Source organism: Trichechus manatus, unplaced genomic scaffold, assembly GCF_000243295.1.
Source record: "Trichechus manatus latirostris isolate Lorelei unplaced genomic scaffold, TriManLat1.0 scaffold00088, whole genome shotgun sequence".
NCBI classification, from domain to species: domain Eukaryota; kingdom Metazoa; phylum Chordata; class Mammalia; order Sirenia; family Trichechidae; genus Trichechus; species Trichechus manatus.
In genome coordinates this window covers 1,475,278-1,500,988 of record NW_004444024.1, presented here as the reverse complement: position 1 = coordinate 1,500,988, position 25,711 = coordinate 1,475,278, and the positions used below count along the sequence as shown (strand labels likewise).

The 25,711-nt window shown below is 55.1% G+C and overlaps 1 protein-coding gene across 1 annotated transcript in view; it reads left to right on the top strand.

Moving 5' to 3' along the window:
• PDE2A (phosphodiesterase 2A) overlaps window positions 1-25,711 on the top strand; it is a 98,174-nt gene that overhangs the window by 31,000 nt on the left and 41,463 nt on the right. Inside the window, exon 2 of the mRNA XM_023736495.1 lies at window positions 61-133. Coding sequence (XP_023592263.1) covers window positions 61-133 — 73 coding nt within the window. The remainder of the gene's footprint in view (window positions 1-60; window positions 134-25,711) is intronic.

Below are 25,711 nucleotides of genomic sequence, written 5' to 3'. Positions count from 1 at the left end.
GGCTGCGAGTATGGTTCTGGTGCTGCACCACATCCTCATCGCTGTTGTCCAATTCCTCAGGCGGGGTCAGCAGGTCTTCCTCAAGCCGGACGAGCAGCCGCCGCCGCCGCAGCCATGCGCCGACAGCCTGCAGGTAGGGGGGGCCCCCCCGCGCTGGGCACGAGGAGCCGGGTGTCCGGCGAGCGCCGGACCGAGTCCTCCGCGGAGTGTGCAGTCGCTGGCTCCATGATCCACCCTCCTACAGCCCGGGACACCCAAGCCCTTGAACCATCGTCAGGGAGGGGACCCCTCCCCTAGTTCTTAACCCTGCTCTTGTGTTGGGACTGCAGCCCGCACCCGGGGCCCTTGAGCCCCCAGCTCACAGTGCAGACCCCAGTCCAGACTCTGAACCCCTTTCAGACTGGGGACTCCACCTCAAGCGCTGAACTCCCCATCTACCCTGAGAGCTCTGTTGAAGTCTGGAATCCCTCCCCCCAGTTAGTGACAGGACCCCTGCTCAAGGCCCTGAACCCCTGCTATATATATTAGGCGTCAAGCAACCCAGAATACCTGAACCCCCAGCTCTCACCAGGGGCCTCACCTCAGAGCTGGGACCTCACCGCAAGTCCCTGAACCCCCACTCCACAGCCTCGACTACATCCCCCAATTAGATCCCCCCTCAAACATCTTGACCTTCGGTCCTCACCTGGGACCCTGCTAGACGGTCTAAACCCTTCTACCCATCAGAGTTTCTCTCTCTTGCCCTGTGGGACTCCCCCTCTGGTTCCATGTTGCCCTTCTTCGCTCCTCTAACCAAGAGGCTCCCTAATCTCTTCCTTCCGGTCTCACCCCCTTTTCTTGTTTCTCTCTTGGTGTGGTGATTCCACTGTATCCTCTGGGTTTCTTGTCTAATGTCTACCTGAGTCTTTCTAGGCTCACTCTCTCTTTCCCCTCTGTTTTTCTCAGTCTCTTGCTTTATATGCCCCTCTCTGTTTCTTGGTCTCTCTCCCAAATTTCTCTAGGTTTCTATCTCTGTTCTGCTGTTTCTTTCTGTGGTCACCCCTTCCCCTTATGTCTGCCTCTGCTCTCAGGTGAGGAGGGGGCAGACTCAGAGGGCCAGGCTGGTGCCCCCAGCATCTCTACCCCTCCCCACGTCCTCAGACGTGGCACGATGTGGGTTCAGGTGAAAGGGACTAAACGTGGAATGCACAGCCCTCGGGCGGTGCGCAGGGATCTGAAGTGGGTGGGGCTCACACGGTGGGGGTACTGGGATTCATGACTAATAAACCCCCTCATCCTCTGCCCTGGTCTTGACTCGGAAACAGTTTTGGGGTTTGGGTTGGGGGAGGGGAGGAATGGACTGTGACCTGGTGTCAGTCACCTGTGGTGGGAGGTGTCCTTGGCTGGGTGAGTTTGGGTGTATATGTTTGTGTGAGTGTTTCTGTGTGTGTAGGATGGTCTGCAGGTGTTCGGTGTACTCTGCGTGTGATCATGTGTATAGTGTCATGTATGCTTGGGTGTGTCATCATGAGTGGGGATTATTTTGGGGGATTAGTGAAGGGATTATGGGGAATGTGAGAATTGTGAATGTATGGTATTAAGTGGTGCATGTGGCTAGGGAGGCAGCATTGTGAGTGTGGAGTGAGAGCTGTATGTGTGATTGTTGTGTGTGTAGGGAACTTGTGTGTGTGTGATTATATTCCTGTTGTGGGGTAGAGTTGTAGGAGTAGCTTGCATGGGGGATAGTGTGTGGTTGTACATGTTATTGGCTGTTACGTGTAGCCAGGAAGAGCCACTGTCAGGGTCTAATGGGTTGCACTGCAGGTCTTGGGAGAGAGGAGTAGGCGGGTTGTGTGTGCCCTAGTGTGTTTGCAGCCGAGGTAACGGTGTTAGGGCACTGTGGTGCATCCTGGGTTTGCTTGGGGAATGTGTTAGAACCTGTGTGTTGGTGTTTGAGTGTTATGTGTCTTTGTGGTGACTGTGTGTGGAACTCTGGGCAGGAAAATGTGCAACTAGGGTTAAGGAGGGCCGAGGCAAGGAGCTGGTCAGCCAAGTATATGTGTATATGTGTGTGCGGAGGCAGCGGGCAGGCAGAGTTGTCTATGCTGAGCAGCTGTGTGTGACCGAAATTGTGCAACGTTTTGGTGTGACGCGAGATGTGCATATTATCTATGCAGGGTGTATCTGCACATGTCTCTATGTCTGGGTGGTATGTGTGTTGAATTTAATTGGATGCATGTGTCTGTGGCCAAGGAGGTGAGCGTGAGGTGTGTGAGGTGCATGGTGGGAGGTTGAATGTAAGTGACGGGAAGTACAGGTGTGTGAGCTATGTGACTTTTCGATGTGAGGTGTGGATTATGTGATCTTTTCTCCATGTGAACTGTTTATATGTGTGTTGAGAAGTGTGTGTGAGAGGTGTCCAGTGAGCTAGGGGTGGGTGTGGATGTGTCAGGGGTAGGGGGTCAGGTGGTAGTGAGGGCTGTGGAATGTGCTGCATGGGGTAAGGGAGTGTGTGCATTAGGCATGTGAGGTGAGGATGAGGTTTGTTATGTTTGGGGTGTGTGGAATACAGCAGGTGCCCCATAAATGTTTGTGGAGTGACGTGTGTGTGCAGGGAGGGCTTGGCTGCCATCCTGTCCTTGCTTCCCTCCCAATTAGGTCCCCAGAGAAGCCCAGTGACATTCTCACATGGCTCCCCCAAGCCCGGGCTGCCCCTACCCTTTGCCCTTCATCCTCCTCGCTCTGACCAAGGCCTTTGTCTTGGGTTTCCGGTTGAGCAGGCGCTGGACAGGCGGGCGGCAGGCAATGTCGCGATCCGGGAACCTTTGTTCTTTTCCTCTTAGCTGGTCTCGTGTTTTGGGCTGGGGCTTGGGGTTGGGGGAGGATGCACATGTTGGCAAGGTCACTATGTTTACTGCTACCTCAGAGTGCCTCCCAGGGGGGTGGGGTCCAGGCGCAGGGTGGTATCCCTGGTGGTGCCTCTTGGAGCAAGAGCAGCTTGGGCTGGGCTTGGAGTTGGGTGAGTTTGCCAACCACCAGGTCTCAGTCCCACGTGTGGCCTGGCACCCTTTCCTGGCTTGCATTGTCTCAGGGGTGCTGAGCAGTTGAGCACCTGCTCACCTCTCCTCTTCCCTTCTCTGTGTGGTGGCAGAGGGTCCTTAGGCTGAGAGACAAACAGAAAGGCCCCAATCTATCTCTACTTTTGTAGACCCCACATCTCATGGAGGAGAAATAGTCCCTGTCCTCACAGAGACCATTATCTGAAAGGGGAGACATGATCACACCTTTGGGGACCCTCTTTGATGGGGAAGATCCCACTTGTTAGGAGGATCCAGTTCATACCTTCTAGAGAAAGCTACAGGAAAACCTTCCTGGGCAGCCTCCCAACAGGTATTGAGAGCGTAGTATAAAATAAGTTCAGGAATCCTTAAAGTTGGAAGGAACAGAGACAAACAGAATCAGTCAGGGGAATGGCATCAGCATCATATTCCAGAAGGTTCTCTGAAGTGAGTGGGATTGGGCTGGGCCTTGAAGGGAGTGTTGGGGTGGACAGAGAAATGTGGCCAGGGGCTGAGGAAGATTCTGGCCCAACTGGAAAAAGAAATCTTGAAGACAGCTGGCCCTTCCCCAAACAATGATATCTGTTTTAGGTGATCATCCCTGGGCCTCCAGCCTTCTCAAACTTTCACTTCATCTTTTCCCATCCCAATGTATTTGGCCGGAATCCTCGTTGTTATCATCATCATCATCATCATTATCTTTTGTGCAGCTCTTTCCAAATTCCAAGGTCATTTCACAAACAGACTGACTCATTAAATTGTCTAAAAGCATTTATTGAGCTACATCAGGTAGAGAGCCCTGGTGGTGCGTTGCTAAAGCTCTGGGCTGCTAACTGAAAGGTCGGTGGTTTGAATCTACCAGCCACTCTGTGGGAGAAAGATGTGGCAATCTGCTTCTGTAAAGATTTACAGCCTTGGAAACTCTATGGGGCAGTTCTATTCTGTCCTGCAGGGTTGCTATGAGTCGGAATCAACACGACGGGCAACAGGTTTGGTCTTTCTTTCTTTTTTTTTTTTTTTATATCAGGTAGGCACAGTTCTAAGTGCTGGGATCATAGTGGTGACCAGACAGGCCTCATGGAGCTCCCATCTTCTGTGTCTGGAAAACCTTGTCTTTCTGACGCAGCCATATTGTCAGCTCCCCGGGCCTTGGGCAGATGGCCCCTCCATTCCCTGGTTCCTCCACCCTGGTGTGTACCTGGTTTTATGTGTGCCCCTTATAGTGTTGGGGTCTGGCTCCCACCAGAATCTGAGCTTCTCAGAGCTGAGCCTGGGTCTCCTCTTTCCCCGCCCCATGTGTCCTGTGCTGGGCTTGGCATAGTCCAGATGCTCACATCTATAGTCAAATGCCCATAACTGCCCTGTAGGGTTGGCAGCCCAGTTGCCACCATCTAGGGAAACTGAGGCCAGAATGGGAAGCATACTCATCAGACCCTCCTTTTACCAGCGTTACTAGAGTCCAAGAGAGGTCAGTTGACTAGTTCAGGTCTTACAGCAAGGTGGCAGGGCTGGTACCAGTTTACAGCCCTCTTGGCTGCCAGGCCGGCCTCCAGCCCCAGCATCATGCTGCTCCCTGGCTGGCCTCCATGCTGCCTGTGGTAGGTAAACGATTATTAATGACCCCCTTGGCAAGGAGACAGGAAATGTTTCCCAGCCACAGCTGGGGACCTGCTCCCTGCCAGCCCCAGCCTTCCATACCCATCCTGGCTGTGGTGTCAGCACCGATGTTACCTTCATTCCACCTCGGCATTTTTTGCCCCTATCCACCTCCCATCTCTCTGATCCCCCAGGAATGAAGGACAAGAAGGGGCAGAGCTTTTTCTCTCACATCTCTGCCCCTCACCACTTTCTCCATCCTGACTCATCTCTACTTCCTTCCCTGCCCCAAACCAGTGAGAGGTAGCTCCTCCTTTAGGAAGCCTTCCCTGAATGCACTGCTGACCCCTCCAGTGGCCCTACCCTGGACTCTGGGCACCGGGCACTGAATCTCCCTCATTGCAGACTCTGGTCCCTCTCTGGTGGTTTGCTCTGGTGGCCCTAAGGCTGGGCTGGAGACTCCCTGGAGCCGGTCCTCAATTATTAGGATTGACACGTGGGGGATACTCCCAGATGCCTCCTCCAGGAAGCCCCCAGCCCAGCTTATCCCAGAGACGCTTACCTTCACTGAGCATTTTCAGCCCTGCTTCTCTAAACCACACACTGTGCCCTGCCAGGCATTCATAGGTGGACGTTTGGTGAGCACCTACTATGTACCCAACAGAGAGGGTGGGCAGAGATGAGCAAGACGTAGACCTTAAGGTTCTGCCACACATTCCCCCAAGTCTGAGCAACAGTGCATCTGCCCCATGGCAGTGGCACAGACCTAGGTGCCTGGGCTCTGGGAGGACAAGTGGTGGGGTTGGCGTGGGCACAGACAAAGAGAGATTCTGGTAGTGTGTGGCGAGGGCAATGATGGAGATAAACTCAGGGGCCGCGGTCATGCAGAGCAGGGACCCGTAATTCAGCCCAGGGCTGGAGGGAGGGACGAGTTGGGGAGTTTCCAAGAGGAAACATATCTAAACTGAGAGCTAAGGGATGAGCCAGGAGGAATTTCTGCACAGAGAGAAGAGAGAATGGCGAGTGTGAAAGCTTGTTGGTGACAGACAGGGAGGCAAAGCACACAGTTTCCTGTGGCTGGGTTCCTGGAGGGCCAGGATGGCTGTCAGGTGGGATTGGGGTTGGGGGGTTGGGGAATGGAGCATCGATAAACAAGGTTGGTGAGGTTGGCAGGGCCAAAAGTTGTGCAGGACTTCTAAGCCATCCTAGGAATGTGGACTTTTTCCAGAGGGAAATGAGGACTTGGAGGAGAGTTGAAAGCAGCAGAGCGACTGATCAGACCTATGTGTTAGGGAGCTCCCGCCCGGCCATGGGCTGGAGAGAGCATGGAAGGGGTGAGGTGAGAGGCTGGCAGGCCAGTGGGGAGGCTGGTGCAGTGTGGTCCAGGCAAGTTGTGATGAGACCTGGCCAGGGGACTGGCTGAGGGATGGAGGGGCAGGGACAGGGTGGTGATGGGGGGAGGAGGGAGAAGGGACAGGGCGTGATGGGTCAGCTATAGAGGGGAAGGGAGAAGGAGGAGTGAAGAATGCAGCCCAGAGTGTTGGTGGGCAGTTGTGTAAGTCACCTAGAGGCACGCGAGAGAAGGCTGGCTTTGAGGGCAGATGCCTGGGTCTGTGTTAGGGCCTTCTAAGGACTGAAAGTTCCTGGGAAGGCATTGCAGGAGGTTACGAGCTTTGAGGCTAAACAGAGACCTGGAGCCCGCTTAGGACTGCCACATCTTCATCTGAAATGCGAGGAATTCAGGATCTGCCCTGGGCAAAGAGTGTTCAGAATTAAAAAATGAAAGCAATCTGTGAAATGTAATATTTAATAAAATTCGAATCCAAAAATGTATGTGTACGTTCCAAAACAAGTAAAAATGTAAATTTATGAAAATACAAATGCTAAACATACATGCTGGTTCTAATATAAATTATTAAGCGTCAGCTGTTTCCTTTCACTTTGGCTCTGACTCCCTGGAAGCTGCTGCATCTGATGTGGCTGGACCCCAGGGGCTCAGGACTTTCCTGCTGTGTTCAGCTGTCTTGAGAGGAGTTGCCAGGGTCCCTCCTCTGGGTAACCTGCCCTCTGGTTGATGGCTTCAGGGAGCAACCATTTAGCTTTTCCTGACCCCAAATCACCAACATAGTGGAGTAGCCCTGTGTACACCTCTGGCCCATGCTTGGCTTTATTTTGGGGGCCAAGGGGAGAAGGGAAGGGTGAGGGATTTGCAGGAGCTGAGGGTAAGGGGCTGAGGGCTTGAGGTGCGGGCTACAAGGTCTAGGTGGGGCTAGTGGTGGGGGAAGCAAGAAGAGTTGGGGAGGGTTGGAGGGAGAGCTCGGGGAACTGAGCAAAGCTGAAAGAGCAGTGTCACCCCCAACTAAATACTGGTGTTTCAGAATTTAAAGGTTGCACCATTTCCTGAACGTCAGAATGCCAAGGTTCAGTCTGGCAATGTTGGGCTTGGGCATTGCTTGGTTCCTCACTCCTTGGCCATCTTGCACAAGGCCATTTTCTGGGCTGCGGCTTCTCACCTCTAAAAGGAGAAAGTTGGATTGACATCTCCAAGAGATGTATGTGCTCCAGCTCTAGGGATGTATTATTATGAGAATCAGGAGCTGTCAATGGTCCTAACTTTGGACGATTCTGCAAGTCTAGCCTTCTCTGACTCTCAGCTTCCAGCCAGTGCTGTGTGGATGTGTGGTGTGTGATTCTGACATTCTGGGAGTTTAAGATGCAGAGACTCCAGGAGCCAAAGATGCGGACAGTCTGTGAATCCAGGATTCTAGGATTTGATGATTCAATGATTCTAAATGGGGCTGCTGGGGAGAGCTGCAACCACCTGCCTTGTTAATGTCAATGTTCACTTATTAAAAATGTAACAAGAAGCAATGGAGACAGATAGCTTGGGATGGTGGGTGGCCCTGCTGTCCCAGTGAGGGAGCAGAAGAAGGGGCTGGTGTTAGGAGGGCTGAGACCCTTTCATCCTGGGTCACGCGGACTGTCTTTCTCACCATGGCAGAATTGGTGTGTGTGCGTGCGTGAGATCTGCCTCTCTTGAAAACTTTCCTAAGCTTGTAGGGCAAGGGCTTATTTCCTTCATCCCCCTGCGTTCGTCCCTCAGCCATTTCAGACAGAAGCAGAGAGAGAAGCCCGTTTCATACCCTTTCCTCTCAGCCCCAAAAGTCTCTGGGCAGACATTGGAGGAAGGAGAGGCCTACCCCTCCACCCTTCCCCGGCAGCCCCGGTCTGAAGGGGAAAACAGGACATGAACGCTTCCTGGACACAGACATGGAAACGTACAAACCTCTGCCTGTGAGGGCCCCAAGCACAAAGGGCCTCCAAAGAAGGCAGAGTCCAGGGCAGCCCGAGCAGCAGTGGTGGGTATCGGCTGGGCCTCCTACCAGCACCCTGAAGTGCAGGCTGAGGAGAGAAGACTCCGCTCTTGCCCTGGGGGTGGCTGTGAGAAGGGGTCAAAGAAAGGGGGTCCCAGGTCAGAGGAGCAGGAGGAGCTGATGACAGAAGGGCCCTCTCCTGTGGCCCAGGCCCACGGCCCAGCCTGGCACAAGGCCAGCCCACTTGTCCAGTCACTCGCTGCCTTTTGGATTGTGCACATACCTCAGCACCCAGGCCAGAGTTGGGGAGGGAATGTTCAAGTTTGAGGAGGATCTCAGCCTCCTAAAGAGCCTATCCCAGTGGGGTCCTGAGGAAGCCCAGTGCAGCTGCCTGAGCCCCAGGGCTTCCCAGCCTGGTGCATTCACAGAACGGGGATGGAGGCTAGGAGCTGGCCCAGCTGACACAGTACAGCAGGGCCTGAAACCAGGCGTCCTGAGTCCCAGTCTTGGCTGCTTCCCACTGTCCACAACCTCCTTCTTTTCCTCTGGGGCACCTGGGGAGAGGAGTGGAGACAGGACCCAGACGGGAGAGCAGAGCCCTTTTCTGCCACCCCTCCAGTTTTCTCCTCCCACAGGCCAGGAAGCAGGTGGAAGGTGACAGCTGCTTCCCTGGCGTCCACAAAGCTTCATTGTCTACCACATCCTGCCTTGGCCCTGAGGATAGGGTCTCCAGCAGGGACCCCACCCCCCTACCCCAGCTGCTCAACCCACAGCATGCCTCCCTGGGGTTCTCTTCTCTCCTCACTCTGCCACACTCTTCCTCCTGCTGTTTCAGCCCTCACTTTCATCTCCACCTCCCCTTGGGATCTGCTCCCCATCCCTGAAATTCTCCATCTCTGGCTTTCTTTGTGTGTGAGTCTCTCTTAATTCCAAAAGATTGTTAGACCTGGAAGGGCCCTCGGAGACCATTTGTTGTTGTTATTAGTTGCCATTGAGTTGATTCTGATTCATGGCGACGCCATGTGTGCAGAATAGAGCTGTTCCATAAGATTTTTAAGGCTGTGATCTTTTGGAAGCAGATTGCCAGGCCTTACTTCCAAGGAACCTCTGGTTGGGTTCAAACCGGCAACCTTTTGTCTGGTAGGGTAGTGCTTAACCATTGGCGTCATCTTGGGACTAAGTCCAATCATTTTATTCTACAGATGGGGAACTAGCTCAGAGAGGGGAAGGGTGCTGTCCAAAGTTGCACAGTAGCTGTGCAGACTCTGCAGTCTCCTTCTACCCCTGGGTGCAAGGAAGCAAACGGCCCTTGGCATCAGGTGTCTAGGGTTTGAGGACTGACTCTGTTACAGACAACCCAGTGCTGAGTACAGGCACCTCTGGAAGCACAAGGGGCCCAGCCCTTCCCCACACTCCTGAGTAGCTGCTCTCCCTTCCCCACCTTTGCCCAGCCTCCTCTCTTCTCCTTCACTGCCCTGTGGCCTGGCTGACCCTGACCTTGGCCCTTGGGACCCCTGGAACTCATTCTCCATGTTTGTGATGTGGACCTATTCACACACAGACACACACAGACATGTGAGGACACAGATGAGTACATACAAGTCCCAGGTAAGAACCTGTCCTCACACAGCTAGAGGCCTACTCTGAAACCTAGCAGCCTGGCCTGACCCTCATCCTCTTCCTGCGAGCCACCACATGCCTCCCCCAGGAAGCACCCCCAGGACCTCTCTGCAAACCATATCCATCCTACCAACCCTTTGTGACAACTAAACTCCGTGAGCCTGGGCTCCTCCTGTCTTCAGGAGGGGCTCAGCTTCCTGTGACTGGGTGAGGGAAGCCCTGAGGTTCCCAGAGGACAGTGGGACAATGGGGAAGTGGTGACAGATAACACATTGCTTCTTCCCCAAAGCAGATTCCACCCTACCCTGACCTCCCTGTCTGGTGTCTGGGGCACAGCCCTGGCCTGTGGACCCCTGAGGACTAGGATCCAGGTTTGACCCCCATCCCTTGCCCTCTCAGTGCATGACCCCTGACTCTCCAGTGGCGTTTCTCTAACTGGAGGCTGTGGAGTCCTAGTCTCCTGGGTGCCAGCAGCATATTGATGGGGTGGTGCAGATTCCCAGAGTGTCTAGGAGGGGTGAGGAAGGCTTCTCTGGCTGAGGGGGCATGTAAGAGGGTGGTAAACACTGAGGCTGGGGTGGGATTATGGAGGAGCTCTGAAGGCTTAGCTGAGCCTCCCCTCATCGTGTTCACTCCCCCCAGCTTAAAGTTGGGTGGAGGGAGAACCAGGAGGGCTGGGACAGGACCCTCCCCAGGGAGTGGTGGAGCGGCCTGAGGAGGGAGTTGGAGAATCAATTGAAACCTGATTTGCCTCCTCTCAGGGAGAAGGAAGGAGATGTCCCAGGAAGCTCAGTGGGTGGACAGTCAGGGGTGGGGGTGGAAAGGAAGGTTCAGGCTGTGTGGACAAAAGGCACAGGCCCTGGGGTCAGGCACTTATCGTGACCATCGTCATTTCCTCTGCCGGACACGGCCGGGTTAACGGGGTCATCTCACAGAGGGAAAGAACAGGCTGGAGCCAGCGCACATGGCCAGCTGACCTCGTCACACCCTGGGCTGAAGTCAGTCCCCTGTAAAGGCCCGCCCATGCAGCCACGGTCAGCCCGGGAGATGGTCACACCTAGACCGTTGCCCTGCACATAGAGCCAGTTGCCCTGGGTAACACTCTGGGTGGCACACAGGCTAGTTGCAGGCACAGCTGAGTGGGGAGATCCACAGGGCACAGGGACATGTGGAACAACCAGACAGCCTGCCACAGCTACCCCACAAGCATCCACACACCAGGTGCAGCTCCTGTCACCTGTGGTCACCGAGGAGAACCACAGATTCCAGCAGTCATGGGCAGGCATCCCGCTCCTGGTGAGAAAGGGGGGGGGGCACCAGGCAGGGAACCCAGACCTCCCCACCCCATACCAGACTGTGCCCTGCCCCCAGTTCACTGAGCGCCTGAGGCTGTTTATTTCCTAGCACTGATGGGTGTCTCATCCCCCTCCCCCGCCCCATCCCCACCACACGCTTCCGAAGCTGCCAAATCAAATCAGCCCCTGCGCCTGCGCCAGGTTGGCATGGCCGCCAGCAGCTGATGGGAACGAAGCCAGGCTCAGAATATCCCACTGCCTTCCCAAAGCCTGGGTACACTTGTCAGTGGGGGTTGGGAGGGGCAGTGGCTCTCAGGGATGCCAGGGATTCTGGACACTGCCTGGGTGGTGGGCTCCCAGAGAACGACTGAGTGGATCCCTGGTGCTCTGTCAGGCTGCTGCCACTGCTGTGGCAGCATCTCTGGTCCCAGCATTCGAGGAGCTGTGGAAGTGGTGCTGATGGGACACAGGTTGTGTTGTTGTTAGGTGCCATCTAGTCGATTCCGATTAATAGCGATCCCATGTGACAAAGTAGAACTGCCCTGTAAGGTTTTCTAGGCAGTAATCTTTATGGAAGCAGATCGCCAGGTCTTTCTCCTGCAGGGCTGCTGTGTGGGTTTGAACCTCCAACCTTTTGATTATCAGCCAAGTACTTAACTGTTTCGCCACCAGGGCTCCTTGGACACAGGTTGGAGGATATTCTCCTGGGTGCCAGGCTGGGGCTGGGGGCTCACACGCAATCACCTTCATTAGGGATTCCCAGCAGCCCTGGGCTGGGAGCCCTTTGGTTGTCTGTGAGCAAAGGCACAGCCCACGGCAGAGGCTCAGTGACTGTGTGAAATAGACCTTAAAAGTGCCCATTTCATAGATAGGGAGACTGAGCCTTTAAGAGGGCAGTGAATTTCCTTGGAGAGAAGCAGAAGTGGAGGGAGGCCTCAGACAGGGTAAAGATGTGGTCACTCCAACTCCCTAGGGACCCCAGGCTGAAGAAAAGAGTAATGGCTCTGTTCTCAGAGTGGAGGGGCAGAGAATATGCCAGGCCCAGACGTGCCCACAAGAAGCAGGGAGCAAGAAGTGAGTCTAGGCAAAGAGCAGGGATGCAAGCAGGCAAGGCCCCCTGGAGGAGGAGGCCACCTCTGGGAGACAGGAGGCTTCATGACTTGCTGGGGGCTGGGGGGAGGGCAGGCTGGGGAGGAGGGAAGATGGTCTGGCAGGCCTCAGCCCCTGGCCTTCTTGTCTCCGCAGCTGGCCTGGACCCCCTTGCACAGGAGACAGCACCCCCAGGGAGTAGAGACGACCAACTGGAGGTGAGAGCTCAGTGAAGGGAGGAGCGGGTGGACTTGAGGGGGTGAGCGGGGGCACAGGCTGGAGGTCAGTCTGAGCATCGCCCCCACCCCTGGGAGGACTGGGAGGCTGGAGCCGTGTCCTAGCCCCACCCCCTCCAGCCTAGGCTCACCCAAACAAAGACCATCTCCCCCTACCCTGTTCCTGCCCGGGGTTCCCTCCCACTGAGGACACCCTCTCTCCCAGCTCACTTGGGTGTCATTTCAGACTCCTCTCTCCTCCTTTCCACCCTCATCCAACCATTCCCTGTTGATTCTCTGCCCTAAGTAGTTCTTGAGCTGCTCTCCTCCCCATTCCCACTGCCTCCCCTGACCGTCTCTCCCCTGGACCACTCGCTGCCTGCCTGCTGTAAGTTACCCCCATCCTCCAAGTAGCTACCAGAAGGTTCTTTCTAACACACAAACCTGAACTTGTCACTCCCCTGCTCAAAAAGTCTCCGAGCTCCCCATTCCCCTGTTCCCTCTGCACCCCCAGCGAGACCACAATCCCCCCCTTATCCATTCCTGCCTCCCTAAAACCCCTCCCGCTGGCTCCTCCCCCCTCAGCACCTCAAATCCTTCTGGGCTCAGCTCTAGCCTCCCCTCCTCCAGGAAGCCCTCCCTACCATGACCACAGAACCAGACTCACTTGCTCTCCCTCCTCTGAGCTCTCCTGCCCTGGCAGCCAGGTGCTGGCGCATTCTGCTGTCTGTCGTGCACTGCACTGTGCCACTAACTACCTGTTTTCTCCATCATGTGACTGAATGTGTCTGGCTCATCCTCGCCTCTGAACTGTGAGCTCCTTGAGGATGGGACAGTGCCTTTTTCATTCCTGAATCTCCCACTGCCCTCCAGTGGGTGCCCAATGCAGGGCTCAGTTGGTGCATTTCCTCTGATATGAGGGGTGCCACCCTGGCCCCTGATCATGCCTTTGGGGATCCTGCCTCGTAGGAATCTTCAGAACTCAGAGGTGCCTTGAGGAGGCAGAAATTGGGTGGTATGGGGGTGGCGGGGATTGGCAGAGAGGAGGTGTGCGTGCATGTAGGCTGAGCCCTCCTGTGTGCCCAGGTCTGGCTGAGAGGAAGAAGAAGAAGCTGCTCGCATCAGACCCTCTTCTGTGCCAGGAACTTTATACACCTCGCTTGTTTAATCCTCATGCATTCTTATAAGGCCGAGGCTGTTATTATTCCTCTTTTACATTTGGAGTGGCTGAGGCCCTGGGTGGTAAAAATGATTAAGTGCTCGACTACTAACTGAAAGGCTGGAGTTTGAAGCCACCCAGAGGTGCCTTGGAAGAAAGGCCTGGCAGTCTGCTTCCAAAAGCTCACAGCCTTGAAAACCCTGTGGAGTGCAGTTTTAGTCTGACACACATGGGGTCACCAAGAGTCGGAATTGACTCCAGGGCAACTGGTTTGGTTTTGGTTTTGGAGGTCCAGCAGGGTCGTACAGTGAGTGAGTTGGGCAGAGCTGAGATTGGAGCCCAGATGTGTCTAGTCTCCATGCCTCACTCTATTGCTGATCTCGGGTGTGATGGGGGAGGGAGAAGCCCACGCAGGGCCTGGTGCATGGAGGGCTCAGCATGGTTCACTGCTGGAATGTAAGGCTGCACCCTGAAAATGTTCCTCAACTGAGGCTGGGGAATGGAAAGAGGAGGGGAGGGGAGGGCTGGGAGAGTCATTGTTAATTTATTTATTGCCATGGCATTCCCCATGGGGTGGGGGCTCCCCCCAGAGCTGGGGACAGATGGTGTTCCTGGGAACCGGCAGTGTCTCAGCAGCCACTGCCACCAGCCAGGGAAGACTGGATTTGTCATCCTCGCAGGAAGCCATCCTCACCTGGGTGGTGAGGGCTGGGCCCCGAGAAAAGGAGACAGGCCTCAGGACTCCAGGTTTGAGTCTCTATGCACAACTTCCTCTGCCTAAGCCTTGGTGGCCCTGCCCTCTGCCGGTTTCAGCCTTGCGCCTCTTCCGCAGCCCCGCCAAGCCTCACTCCTCCTTGAGGCCTCCCTGGAGCAGCCCCACTGGCTCCCATCACTGTGTCCTCTCTCTGCCTCTCCTTGGTCTGAGTCCTGCTGCCTCCTTCCTCACGTCAAGGATCTTGGGCCATGAGCTCCCTCAGCTTTCAGCTCTGTCGTGTCTCCAAACCCTGTACCCCCGCCCACACCCACCACTACCACCAAGGATGCCAGGTGTCTGCCTTGCTTCCTTGTACAGCCTGTTCTATTTCTGGATTCAGTCAGCACATCCATCCCAAATGCCCAGGCCCACACTCAGCCTTGCTAGGGAGACGTAGGGGTTGCTGCCCTTGGGAACTCACCAACATCGAGAGGACAGGACTGGGGAGAATAGGGACCCTAGGGTGGAGCTCAGGCTATAGGGACAACTGGAGGGGAAGAGGGAAGAGGGACTAAGGGGGCCTGATGAGGAGCCCTCCCCTCAGGGTGGAGGCTGGGGAGACCAGATGGCCTCAGATAGTGGACAGAGCATGGACTAAGATCAATATGGTTTCAAGTTTCTAGTTACAGCTTCACCACTTCCTAGGTGCATGACCTCGGCTAGTCACTTAACCGGCCTGAGCATCTGTCTTCTCGTCTGTCAAACAGGGTTAAGAACCTCCATTTATTATTGGACATGTTCACTATTATTGGACATATTCACAGCAGAGTTGTTGGGGGAAGTGAAAGAGACAGTACGTGTGGGGTGCGTGGCCCAGGCCTGGTCCTCGGTGGGTCCATGGAGAGGACTTTCCTCGAGGACTAGGCTGTGCCCCCATGAGACAGCGCTCGGCAGGGCTGGGTCAGGGTTAATGGAGGCTCTTTGGGCACAGCACGTTCTCCTGGCACTGGCAGGGTGACAGGCTGCCAGTGCCCATCCCCATCCAGCAGGCATGTGTTCAGCACATCCTCTTGGGATGGCTCCCTGGCCCCTGTGCCAGCTGGCCAGCCTGGGGGAGGGGCTCTCCCTGCTCAGCCTGGGCTCATCCTGCAGGGCCAGGGCTTGCATCCCTCCCCACCCTCTCTGGAGGTCGGGTCCGAGACAGTTCAAGCCAGTGAGCTGAGCACACCAGGTTTATGTCCTCCCTGTGCTGGGCGCTTGGGAGCCCCAGCTGGGATGGCGGCTGGAAGAAGGCAGACATGGACAAAGGCACAGGTATACACACTAACACCAAAATAGGCTGCCCAGCACTGGCTCCTCTGTTGTTGCATGGGATAAGACAAGACCACACCCCTTGGCATGGCATCCTTGGCTCTGCCTGCTGGCTGGGCCACCTTATGGCCATCCCTTACCCCAGACAGCCAGTGCTTCAGCCACATGGAAGTGCTCCCTCTCCCCAGGACACACCAGCTCCCTCCAGCCTCCCTGCCTTTGCTCACACTGACCCCTCTGCCTGGAGAGCCTTTCCCCTTTCCCTACCTACTGGCTTTTCAAGGCCCAGATTAAATGTCACCTCCTCTGTGAAGTCCTCTCAGACTGCTCCCTCCACCTCAGGTCAAGTCAGTCTCCTCCTTTATTGGGCACACACAGCCCCCATGCTTCCCTGAGCTTACAGGTGGGTAACTTGTCACCCCGAGTGGTCATGGTTTCCTTTCCCATGTGATTGTAAACACCTGGGAGACAGGGACCAAGGCTGAGTCTCCTCCGTCTCTCCTGGGCCCACGTGGTACCTGGCATAGGCCTGGTATAGAGTAGGTGTTCAAAAAATGCTTCTTGAATGAATGAGAATACATGTGAGTAAGAGTTGGAGTAGTTCAAAGAAGGGAGAGTTGCTGAATTGGGGCAGTCTTGAAGACTTCCTGGAGGAGGTGGCCTTGGAACTTTGAAAGGTGGCGTTAGGGGAATGGAGAGAAGAGGGCCATTGACTGGATGATGCCAGAGATCAGCTGGGTAGTCAGAGAGGTCCATATGGTCAGCTTCTGAAAAGACCAGCTGAGGGCAACAGGGACCAGCACAGGACTGGGAACAAGCAGATGGAAGATTCTGTAATGAGGACTCAGCCTCACAGGGGGCTGTAGAAGGCTGGCTCAGTGCTGAGAGCCCAGCTCCAAAAACTTCCCTGCCTCCAGGTCCTGGACTGAGGGAGGCTTAGTCGTAGAGTCTGGGGTGAGGCTGAAGCCACCAAAGGGAAATAAGTGGGCCAGCTTAGTGGGAGAGAGACACGCAGGGGCAGGAGCCAGAGTGGTTGGCTAAGGTGGGGTTACCATTGAGAGGTGGAAAAAGGCTTCGCAAGCAGAAGGAGCAGCTGGCATAGGGCATGCAGGCAGGATCCCTGGGTCTCTGGGGGAGAAGGCTTGGAACATCTGTGGAGCACAGGTTATGGAGCAGGGAACACTGGGGTGAGGCTGGAAGAGCCTCTGCCAGCAGCAGTCTTCAGGCCCATATTTAAAATGCTTGAGTGAGCACCCCTAACTGGCAGATGTGCCTGCCACCCTGTGGGTTCTGCACATCAGCGGCACATCAGGAACGTATGGCATTGGTGATGCCTTGGGGCCCCGAGGGAGCTGCTACCAACAAGTTGGCTGTGGCATCTGGCATCCATGGGGGCCCTGAGGCCCTGCCATCTGTCTGTGCCCACCTGTCGGGCTGTTCAGGCCTGGGGCGTGTGGGGACTTGGGGCCACAGAAGCGGTCTCAGCTGCCACTCCAGCCTGTCTCTCTGACTGTCCACCTGTTCTTCTGTCCACACCCCTGACTGACAGAGGACAAGGCAGAGATGGGCAAGCATAGGCCTTGCCATCAGAGAGGCCCAGTCTGAGGTGGGAGGTAGCAAGCATGGAGACATACACCCAGAGAAGACACGGCTGAGACTGCACCAGGCTTGTGGGCAGGCCTGGGCCCAGGAGATGGAGGCCCAGAGAGAGGCAAGGACTGGCTCTGAGCTCCGCAGCAGGTCTGAGGCCATGCTGGATGCTGTGGGACCAGGGATATGGTTCCTCGGGCTGGCACCTCCCCCACCAACCCTGCCTGGCCCTTGGCTGTAAACACAGAGAGAACAAGTTCCGTTTCCCGGGAAATATTTATCTCAGGCCGTGTGGAGAGCGTGTGCGCTGGCCTCTGCTCATCCTTCCTGCGGCAGTCTGGGGCAGGAGGCATGGGGGCTTGGCAGCTGTGGAGGACAGTCTGTGGGGCAGTGGGCTGGACACCACCGAGTCCACGGAATCGTTTCCCCCATCTCTCATGTTCCTTTCTTCATCCCTGTTAGCCCTGCTTCCTCCAGATTCCTGTCTCCAAGCCTTTGCTCCTGCCTGGCACCCACACCTGGGATGCCTTTCCTTCCTTTCTGCTAAGGGAAAACCAGTTAAGACCAGTTGCTGTGGAGTCAATTCCCATTCATGGCGACCCCATGTGTTGCAGAGTAGAACTGCACCCCATAGGGTTTTCATGGCTGTGACCTTTTGGAAGCAGATCACCAGGCCTTTCTTCAAGAAGCCTCTGGGTGGGTTTGAACTGCCAACCTTTCGCTTAGCAGCTGAGTACTTAACCATTTGCGCCACCCAGGGACTCCTTGGTAAGTGAAATTCTCCATATTTCCCAGCTCTCAGCTGGCTTCCTCTGGGAAGCTCTCTAACCCCTTAACTCTGTTCTCCCCTTCCCTCTCCTCCTCCTCAGGCTCCCAGCAGCTTCAGACTGAGCCCCACAGACCAGCATTTGGCTGATTTTGTCCCCAGCTGTTTAGACAGTATAGCGATTTCTTCCAGGCTGTCTGCCTGAGAGTCCCCTCCTGGGAACATAGGCCTGAGCACCCTGGGGGTGGGCAGGGCTCAGAGGTCACCTCCTCTGCCCACCCCTCAGTGGGACCAGCACAAGCTCAGGCACATGAGAGATCCATAGTGATTGAATGGGGGGAGGGTGGAAAATCCCACAGGCCCATCCAGAATGAGGGGGAGGGCAGTCCCCAGGTTCCTGTTGGCCAGCCCTTGGGCTTTGGTGTCTCCCAGGCTGGGCTGGACCTGACTGGGGCCCTGACAACAGGAAATCCTTGAGGGAACAAGCAGTGGCTAGGGCTCTGAGCGCAACAACAGGATACAGCCTTGACATGGGGCAGCAGCTCTGGAGACTGTGCCCAGCAAGGAGGGGTGAGCATGTGGGACCTAGGGTGATGCTGAGGGTGACACTGAGTTGCTGATTGTGGGGCAGTGGGTGTTCTTCAGAGTGTGTGACACTGAGCTTGTGATGTTGTGTGATAATATCAAGTATGTGACCTTAATGATGGAAACTGTATGGGGAGTGGATGAGTCACTGAGTGTGTGACACTGAGTTATGACAATGAGCAGGTGATATTGCATGTGTGACACTGTGTGACCCTGTGTGACACCGAGTGTGTGACACTGTGATACTGTGTGATATTGATTGTGTGATACTACATGTGTGATACTGTCTGCCACCAGGTGCGTGTCACTGAGTGTGATGATGGGTGCACTGTGACACCATGAGAATCAAATACGTGAACATGAGCACAGGACCCTGCACACCAACAGCTGTGGCACTGAGTTTGTGGCTCAGGTGTTGGGCACTGAGTTATGAAACCGAGTGTGTGCCCCAAGCATGCGATAGAGTACAGCTGAGTGTGCAACCAAGGGTGTGATGTGGAGTCACATCAAGAGCACGAAGAAGACTGTGTGATGCTGGGTGACCTGAGCCTGACAGTGAGGGTGTGATGCTGTGTGTCATGTTGTGACACTGTTAAGTGTGAGCACATGGCACTGTGTGTGACACTGTCGTGGGAAGATGTCGATGGGTTTTAGGCAGGGAAGTGAAACAGTCCAATTTATGGTTTTGAAAAATTACTCGGGCTGCAGAGTATGTGTGGGGGATGAGATAAAAGAGGGCATCGAGAGGAGGCAAGCAGACAAGTTGGAGGCTACTACAGCTGTCTATATAGGTGATGGCAGTGCCTGGGCTTAGGGCTGGCAGAGGAGTTGGAGAGAAATGGACAGATTCTGGAGATATTTGGGAGGTAGAAATGACAGCGCTTGTTGATGAATGAGAGTCAGGGGGGTGAGCAAGAGGGAAAAACTGAGGATGGCTCCCAGGTTTCTGGCTTGAAAACTCAAGTAATAGATGGTGGAGATGTCACTGAGATATCCCTTCCTGTTGGAGAAAGGTCAAGGTTTAGTGGGGTAGAGAGGTGGGCAAGGAAGCAATAAAGAGACCTGTTTTGGACGTGTGAAGTCCAGCATCCAGGTGGAGACATCCAGCAGTCAGTAGAGGCAAGGCTGAGGGTATGTTTGGGAGTTGTCAGGCATGGTTGGCTTCTAACACCGTGGACCTAGCTGGGATGACCTAGGGGAGCATAGCGAGAGAAGAGGCGAGAACTGAGCCCTGAGCCCAGCACACACCGTCATCTAGAGGTTGGGGAGGTGATGGGGGGCAGTAGAGACAGAGGAGGAGTGTCTAGGGAGGAGGATGACAAGAAGGTGAGAGGTTCAAGGGGGAGGGAAGGGGCTGCTGTGTGGTCAGGTGCAATGGGCCAGGGGGATATGGGGAGTGGGCGCTGGACAGGGCCATGTGGAAGAGCCAGACTGACAACCATTTGGTAACATGGTGGGGCCAGAAGCCAGACTGGCCTGGGCCTGGCGGTGAGTGGGAGGCTGTGAGCCTAGACAACCTATAGAGAAGCTTGGCTGTGGAGAAATGCACAGAAGAGCGTGGTGGCCGGAAGGAGGTGAGGGATCCAAGAGAGACTGAATATATTTTTTTAAATCATGGAATATTTTAAACACACAGTTGTAGGGAGAATAATACAATAAAGTGCCATATACTCATCACTCAAATTCAACACTTATCAAGATTTGGTCACTTTTGCTTCATTATCCGTTTTTTCCCGCCATTTTTCTTGGCTGAGGTATTTTAGAGCAAATCCCAGACATGGTGTACTTTTTAAGGCTGAGAGGTCCTGGGTGATGCTGAAATGTGACAGTGTGACATAGCACTCCCACCCTGTCTGTGACAGTGTGGCACAGCCGGTGTGGAACTGTGTGATGACACCGTGTAGGGTGACACTGTGGACCCTGGGAGCAGGGGGTGTGACACCGAGGGTGAGGGCCACCCTGATGAGAGTGACAGTGGTAGTATCACTGGGTATATGACCCTGCGGTGTGAGATACTCGGTGATGTATGACACAGTGGACAGTGTCAAATGATTGTGTTCCACTGAGTATATGGGACACACATGTGAAGGTGATGGTGATCGTGTCACTGTGTCTTGTCCTGGGGTAGTAGATGTGGCACAGAGCAAGACAATGAGTGGGAGTGACAGTTAAGTAGTGCATGCTGTGGGTGATGGGGGTGTGTGTGGCCCAAGTTGGATCAGCCCTGGCCTCAGCCACTGACTGTTAGAGGGAGGATGGACATCATAGGGTGGGCAGATGGAAATACCCAATGGGGACAGAAACTGTGTCTGGGCCTAGGCATGAGTTGGAGTAAGGCCTCCTCTTTTCTCTGGACAACACAGGAAAGCTTCCTGGAGGCAGGGTGGGAGCACTTCAGTGGGATGCTCTAGGTATGAGGAAGATCAAAGGCTGTGGTTTCAGAAAGCCCTGAGTCGGAATCTAGACTCTGACCCTTACTGAGTCATTTTATATCTTGAGCCTCAATTTCCCCAGTTACAAGATGGGGCTGTAGGGAGGTTTACCTGAAACTGTGCTTGTACAGTGAACCCAGTACATGGCACTTGGTGAATGCTCAGTGATCTCTTGGGGAGCACCACCCCTCCAATCACTGTGACCCAGGCACCTAGTATCATAGGAGTTAGTGGGTACACAGTGAGGGTTTATCGAATGAGTGTTGTCGTGATCTCTTATACACACAGCCTTTCTCTCTCCCTTTACACACCCCGCGCCCCCGCCCCGTCCCCTGCTCGGTGTTGTCAATGCCCCCTTGCTTTCTCCCACACCCCTGCCTTCCCGGCTCCTGCCATTCTCACCCGCTGTCAGCCTCCAGCCCAGGCTCCTGCAGCCTCATTCAATTAGGCCGATGCAATTTGCTCAAGAAAAAAACCCATAATTTGGTTAATCACACCAGCAGGGGATCTGACCCTGGCGTGAGGGCGGGGATGGGTAGGAGGTCCATACCAGCAGCCGAGGACACAGGGCTTGCTGTTCCTGTCCCTCAGGACACCCACCCACTCCCTTGTGCTCCATTCAGAACCCAAAGCTACACCCACCCCCAGCTACAGAGGCCTGGAGACAGGAGCCTAGACTACCCAGGTTCACTTGTGTCCTTGGGAGGGTCCCTGCCCGTCTTCAGGCCTCAGTCTTCCAGTCTGACAATGGGAGCTGGGTTGGGGATCTCTGAGCCTCTGATCACCTGGCTGGTCTCTGCATCCCAGTTCTGGTCAGCCCCCATCATGGCCTCTGCAGGGGGCCTTGGGGAGAAAGGGCTGGAGGACAGGCCAAGGGGACCTCCCCAGGGGAAGTTAAGAACAAATGAGGGTACTCAAAATCTCATCTGGAACATGTCCACTTAAATTCCAGAGCCAGGGACCCTCTTGGTCCTAGGCTTTGCACCTAGACGTGGGGGCAGAAAGAAAGGTAGCTACCGTTTTTGGTTACCTGTAGTGCCACTGCTTCCATCCATGGAGAGTGTGTCTTGCGCAGGAGCTCAGGCAGAGGAGCAGGGGCTGCTGAAACCCAGCCTACCCTCCTTCACCAAACTTTGCCCCTGCAGGGCTGCATCTGCCCAGAGGGGTGGGGGCACCTCTTTCTAACTTGCACAAAGGTGGCCCAGTCCCTTGCTGGGACCCATCTTAGACAGCACTTATATGGCTCCGTTGAATCTTCTCAGCAGCTCTGGGAGAAAGTACCATTATACAGATGCAGAAACTGAGCCCAGAAGGGTGAAAAGCCTTGTCCAGTGCCGCACAGGTGGTGTGTGGCAGAGCAGGGGTGTGAGCTCAGGTCTAGGTGAGCATGTTGGGGAGGGGATAGGGTGCACAGGGAGGAGAATTAGACCTCCCACATGCACAGACCAACACTCGAAGCCACACACTCTCATTCACTCATTTGGAGACAACACCAGGCATCCACATGCTCACAGTCCCTCAGATAGCCACATGCTCACTGCACACGCCCAGGCCCACAGAGCCATCGCAGACCCAGATCACACGTGCATGGACACAGCCGGGGACTGTCACCTACACGTGTAGACGGCTCACACATAGGCATAGATGCAAGGGAACTCACACATACCTACACTGTCACACACATTCTCCCACAGAATCACAGACCCACAAACTTTCACACAGACATTCTCCTAGTGACCCAAGGGACATAGTCTGCTGTGGTCACGTGGTGGTCCATAGGGATACACCATTATGAACAGCTAACGGGCGGGCCACCCCCGTGCTGCGGTCACCAGCAAAGCAGGAGCTCCCTGCAAAGTGAGAGAAAAGGTCAGTTTTGATGAAATGCATCTAATATTTGCAATCAGAACAGCTACACAAAAGCTATTTTAATTTTCACTTGAAAGATAAAATTTATTTGGAATTGCATATAGGATCTGGTGGAAGGGGGGCAGTATCATCATCTTTTCAGGACTTTGGGCCTCAAAAGGAGCCACACAGATTCACAGGCACACACAGTCCCCCCTGATATCGCAAAGGCACCTATGTTTACCGAGCCCTGGGCGGTGTGTGTGTGTGTGTGTATACACACGGTGGCTCCCGGATCCTTGGGATATGAGGAGGGACAGTAGGAGGAGTTCCAGAGACTCCAGATGTTTGTTCTTTGGCTTCCTGGGCCCTCCAAAGGCAAATAACTTTGGATGCCAGCCTGCTTGTCCAGGAGGAGTAGGTGGAGTGGGGGGCTGTGTAAGGAGCCAGCCCTGCCTCTGGAGCCCAGCTGACTGGGACCCTTCATACTGATGTAGGTGACCTGTGGGCTCCTAGGCCCATCGCCTCCCTGCTCTGGGGCTCGATTCTTCCTTCAGAACAGCAGAGGCAGGGAGGAGGAGAAGCTGAATGTCCTGTCTCCTAGAGACTGAAAGAGAGAGAATCAGAGAGACACAGGGCCCAGGACCCAGAGGAGAAGACCAAAGCCAGGAAGGGGAGGTGGAAGGGGCCAAGAGGGTCCAGGGCTCAGGGCAGGGTGTGGGCCCCCAGAGTCTGCAATGTCTCCCCACAATTCTCTGCTTCCCTAGAGCAGGGCTCTGTCCTTTAGTGCCCACATCTGCTCTGGGCCCCTGCCACCCAGCCCCTTGTTCAGTCTTCAGATGGGAGCATGGGAAGGAGGAGGTGGGGACCAGCATCCAGCGGACATGTGGAGGACAAGACCAGGGATCAGAATCGAGCAGCAGGGGCAAAGGCTTCTGGGAGGACCGGACCAGGGCTGGGCTGGAGGACAGGTGAGGAGAAGAGAGGATATCCAGGTTCAGGGAACTGCAGGAACAAAGGCCTGGTGGAGGAGAGGGATGAAGGAGATTGCGGAAAGAGGCTGGAGAGTTGGGAGGAGGCCAGAGCTTACAGAGCCTGGATTTCAGGTCAAGGAACAGCAGCTGCCCTTTGTAAGCATGTAGTCTGCTCAGGCTGTGTGCTGGGTGCTTTGCAAACAGCTCCCAATAAGGATCTCCGAGCCTATCCAAGGGGCCAAGGAGCCACGGACGTTTTATACGAGGGAGAGATAAACAGTCAGAATTACGTTTCAAAAATACACTGCAGGTGGGGGTGGGGGCAACTCAGAGAGGCCCTTGTTGTCACTATGGGAACGTAGTGGATGGGAGCCCAGGGGCAGGGGGATGCCTGAGGTGAACCCTGCCCAGAAGATTCCTCACCCCAACCCCCAATAAAGACAGGCTATTTTTAGGAACGATGAAACTGCTCACACATTCCTGCAAGGGTTGGGGCAGAGAGCCAGCGCAGAGGGGGAGGGTGGACCCACTTCCTCCCCTGACTGTGATTTTGTCTTCTGGGTGTTCCCCTTATGGGCTGGGAGGCTTTCTCACCCCGGCCAGCCGTGCCTCCCCGGTCCCTGTCCCCAGGGTCTCCTCTTGTCTCTCACGTCTGTTTCTCTGTTTCTGAATCGGTCCTTGTCTCTCTGTTTCTCATACTCCCATCCCCCACTGCCCTGCTCTCCCCACCCTTGGTATTTGGGGAACAGCTGGATAGGCCAGGCCCTGAAGATAGAGCCAAATACAGTCATGGGACAAGGCAGTGTGAGGCTGTCCCAGAGACACACCAGAGAAGAACAGCCGGACAGAAAGAGAGACAGCCGCGGAGGACCCAGGGAGACTGAGAGACTGGGGAACAAAGACAGCTCAAGACAGAGTTAGGGAGAGCCTCAGGGAAGGTGTCACCTGCAGCCACTCTGTGCCCTGCTTGCCTGCCTTGTCCCTGGGGACATCAAGCATTGCCAGGCTCTGCCCTCCCTCTACTCCAGCCACCCCCTCCCAGGCTGGCCCTTCCTCCCTGCCCTCCGCAAGCTGCACTAACCCTGTGCGAGGCCTGTCCGTTCCACACTTACCTCCTACTGTGGGTGCTGTGTCTGCTACGGGGAGGTGGGGGGGCCTAGGGCAGGGTGCAAGTGGCCCTGTCCCTGGCCTGAAGGAAGAGACTTAGCTCACCTCACTTCTAAAAGGGGCTCAGCCCAACCCCTGGCCAAGGCAGGCAATTAGTGGCGACCAAAACCAAACAGTGTTCAAGAAGGAGGTGGCTTAGTGAAGGACTATGGGCTGGGGCATGGGCCTCCTACCTCCTGGTAAAACCCTGGGCAAACCTTTCCTTGCCTCCTCTGGGCTTGGTCTATCCCTGTCAAGCTGGGGATTGGACTCCATGAGGCCTGGAGCCCTGCAAACTCTGGACCTGTGAGAATTCTCCAGAGACCTGGGAGGAGGACAAGTAACCCAGGAAGGCTTCCTGGCGGAGGTGACTTCACTCATAAAAGAAGGTGGCAGTGACAGTGCTCTTCCTGGGCAAGAGCCCCCTCCCTCCTGACATGCTGTCCTCAGCCCGGTCTGCACTGGGAGATAATCCTGAAGCACAAAGGGCTTCCTGGCCTGTGGAGATGACTAGAAAAAGCTCTCAGCACAAGGCACCCTCGTTCTTCAGGCCCCTTCTCTAAGGCATTCACTGTGTCGGACTTGGGAGACTGAGAAGTCTCAGCTGTTTCCGCTGCCTGTGGGCCTTCATGGGTCATGGGGTCCACCCCTCTGCTCCTCAATGGCATCCACCCATCACAGCCCAACAGCAATAAGCATGCAGGCATTCAACCAGTCATTTTATAGCTCAGCAAACACCTCCTGACACCTTTGATGGGTTGAGTGATGCTGGGGACCCTACAGAAATAGGACACAAACTCTGCCCTCTAAGAGTTCCCAGTCCGACGGGGGGACAGATGGGAAATAGTGGCAATGCGTTGATGCATTGGGTGAAGCACAGGGCTTGTGAGAGCCCCAGGTGGAAGGGATTGATTTGCCTGGGAGAGGGTGCAACCACAAATCTTTCTGGAGGAAGGCTCAGAGAAGTGAGGTCACCCACCCATCCACCTGCCTGCCTACCATCAAACCATCCATTATCCATCCATCCATTCACTCACCT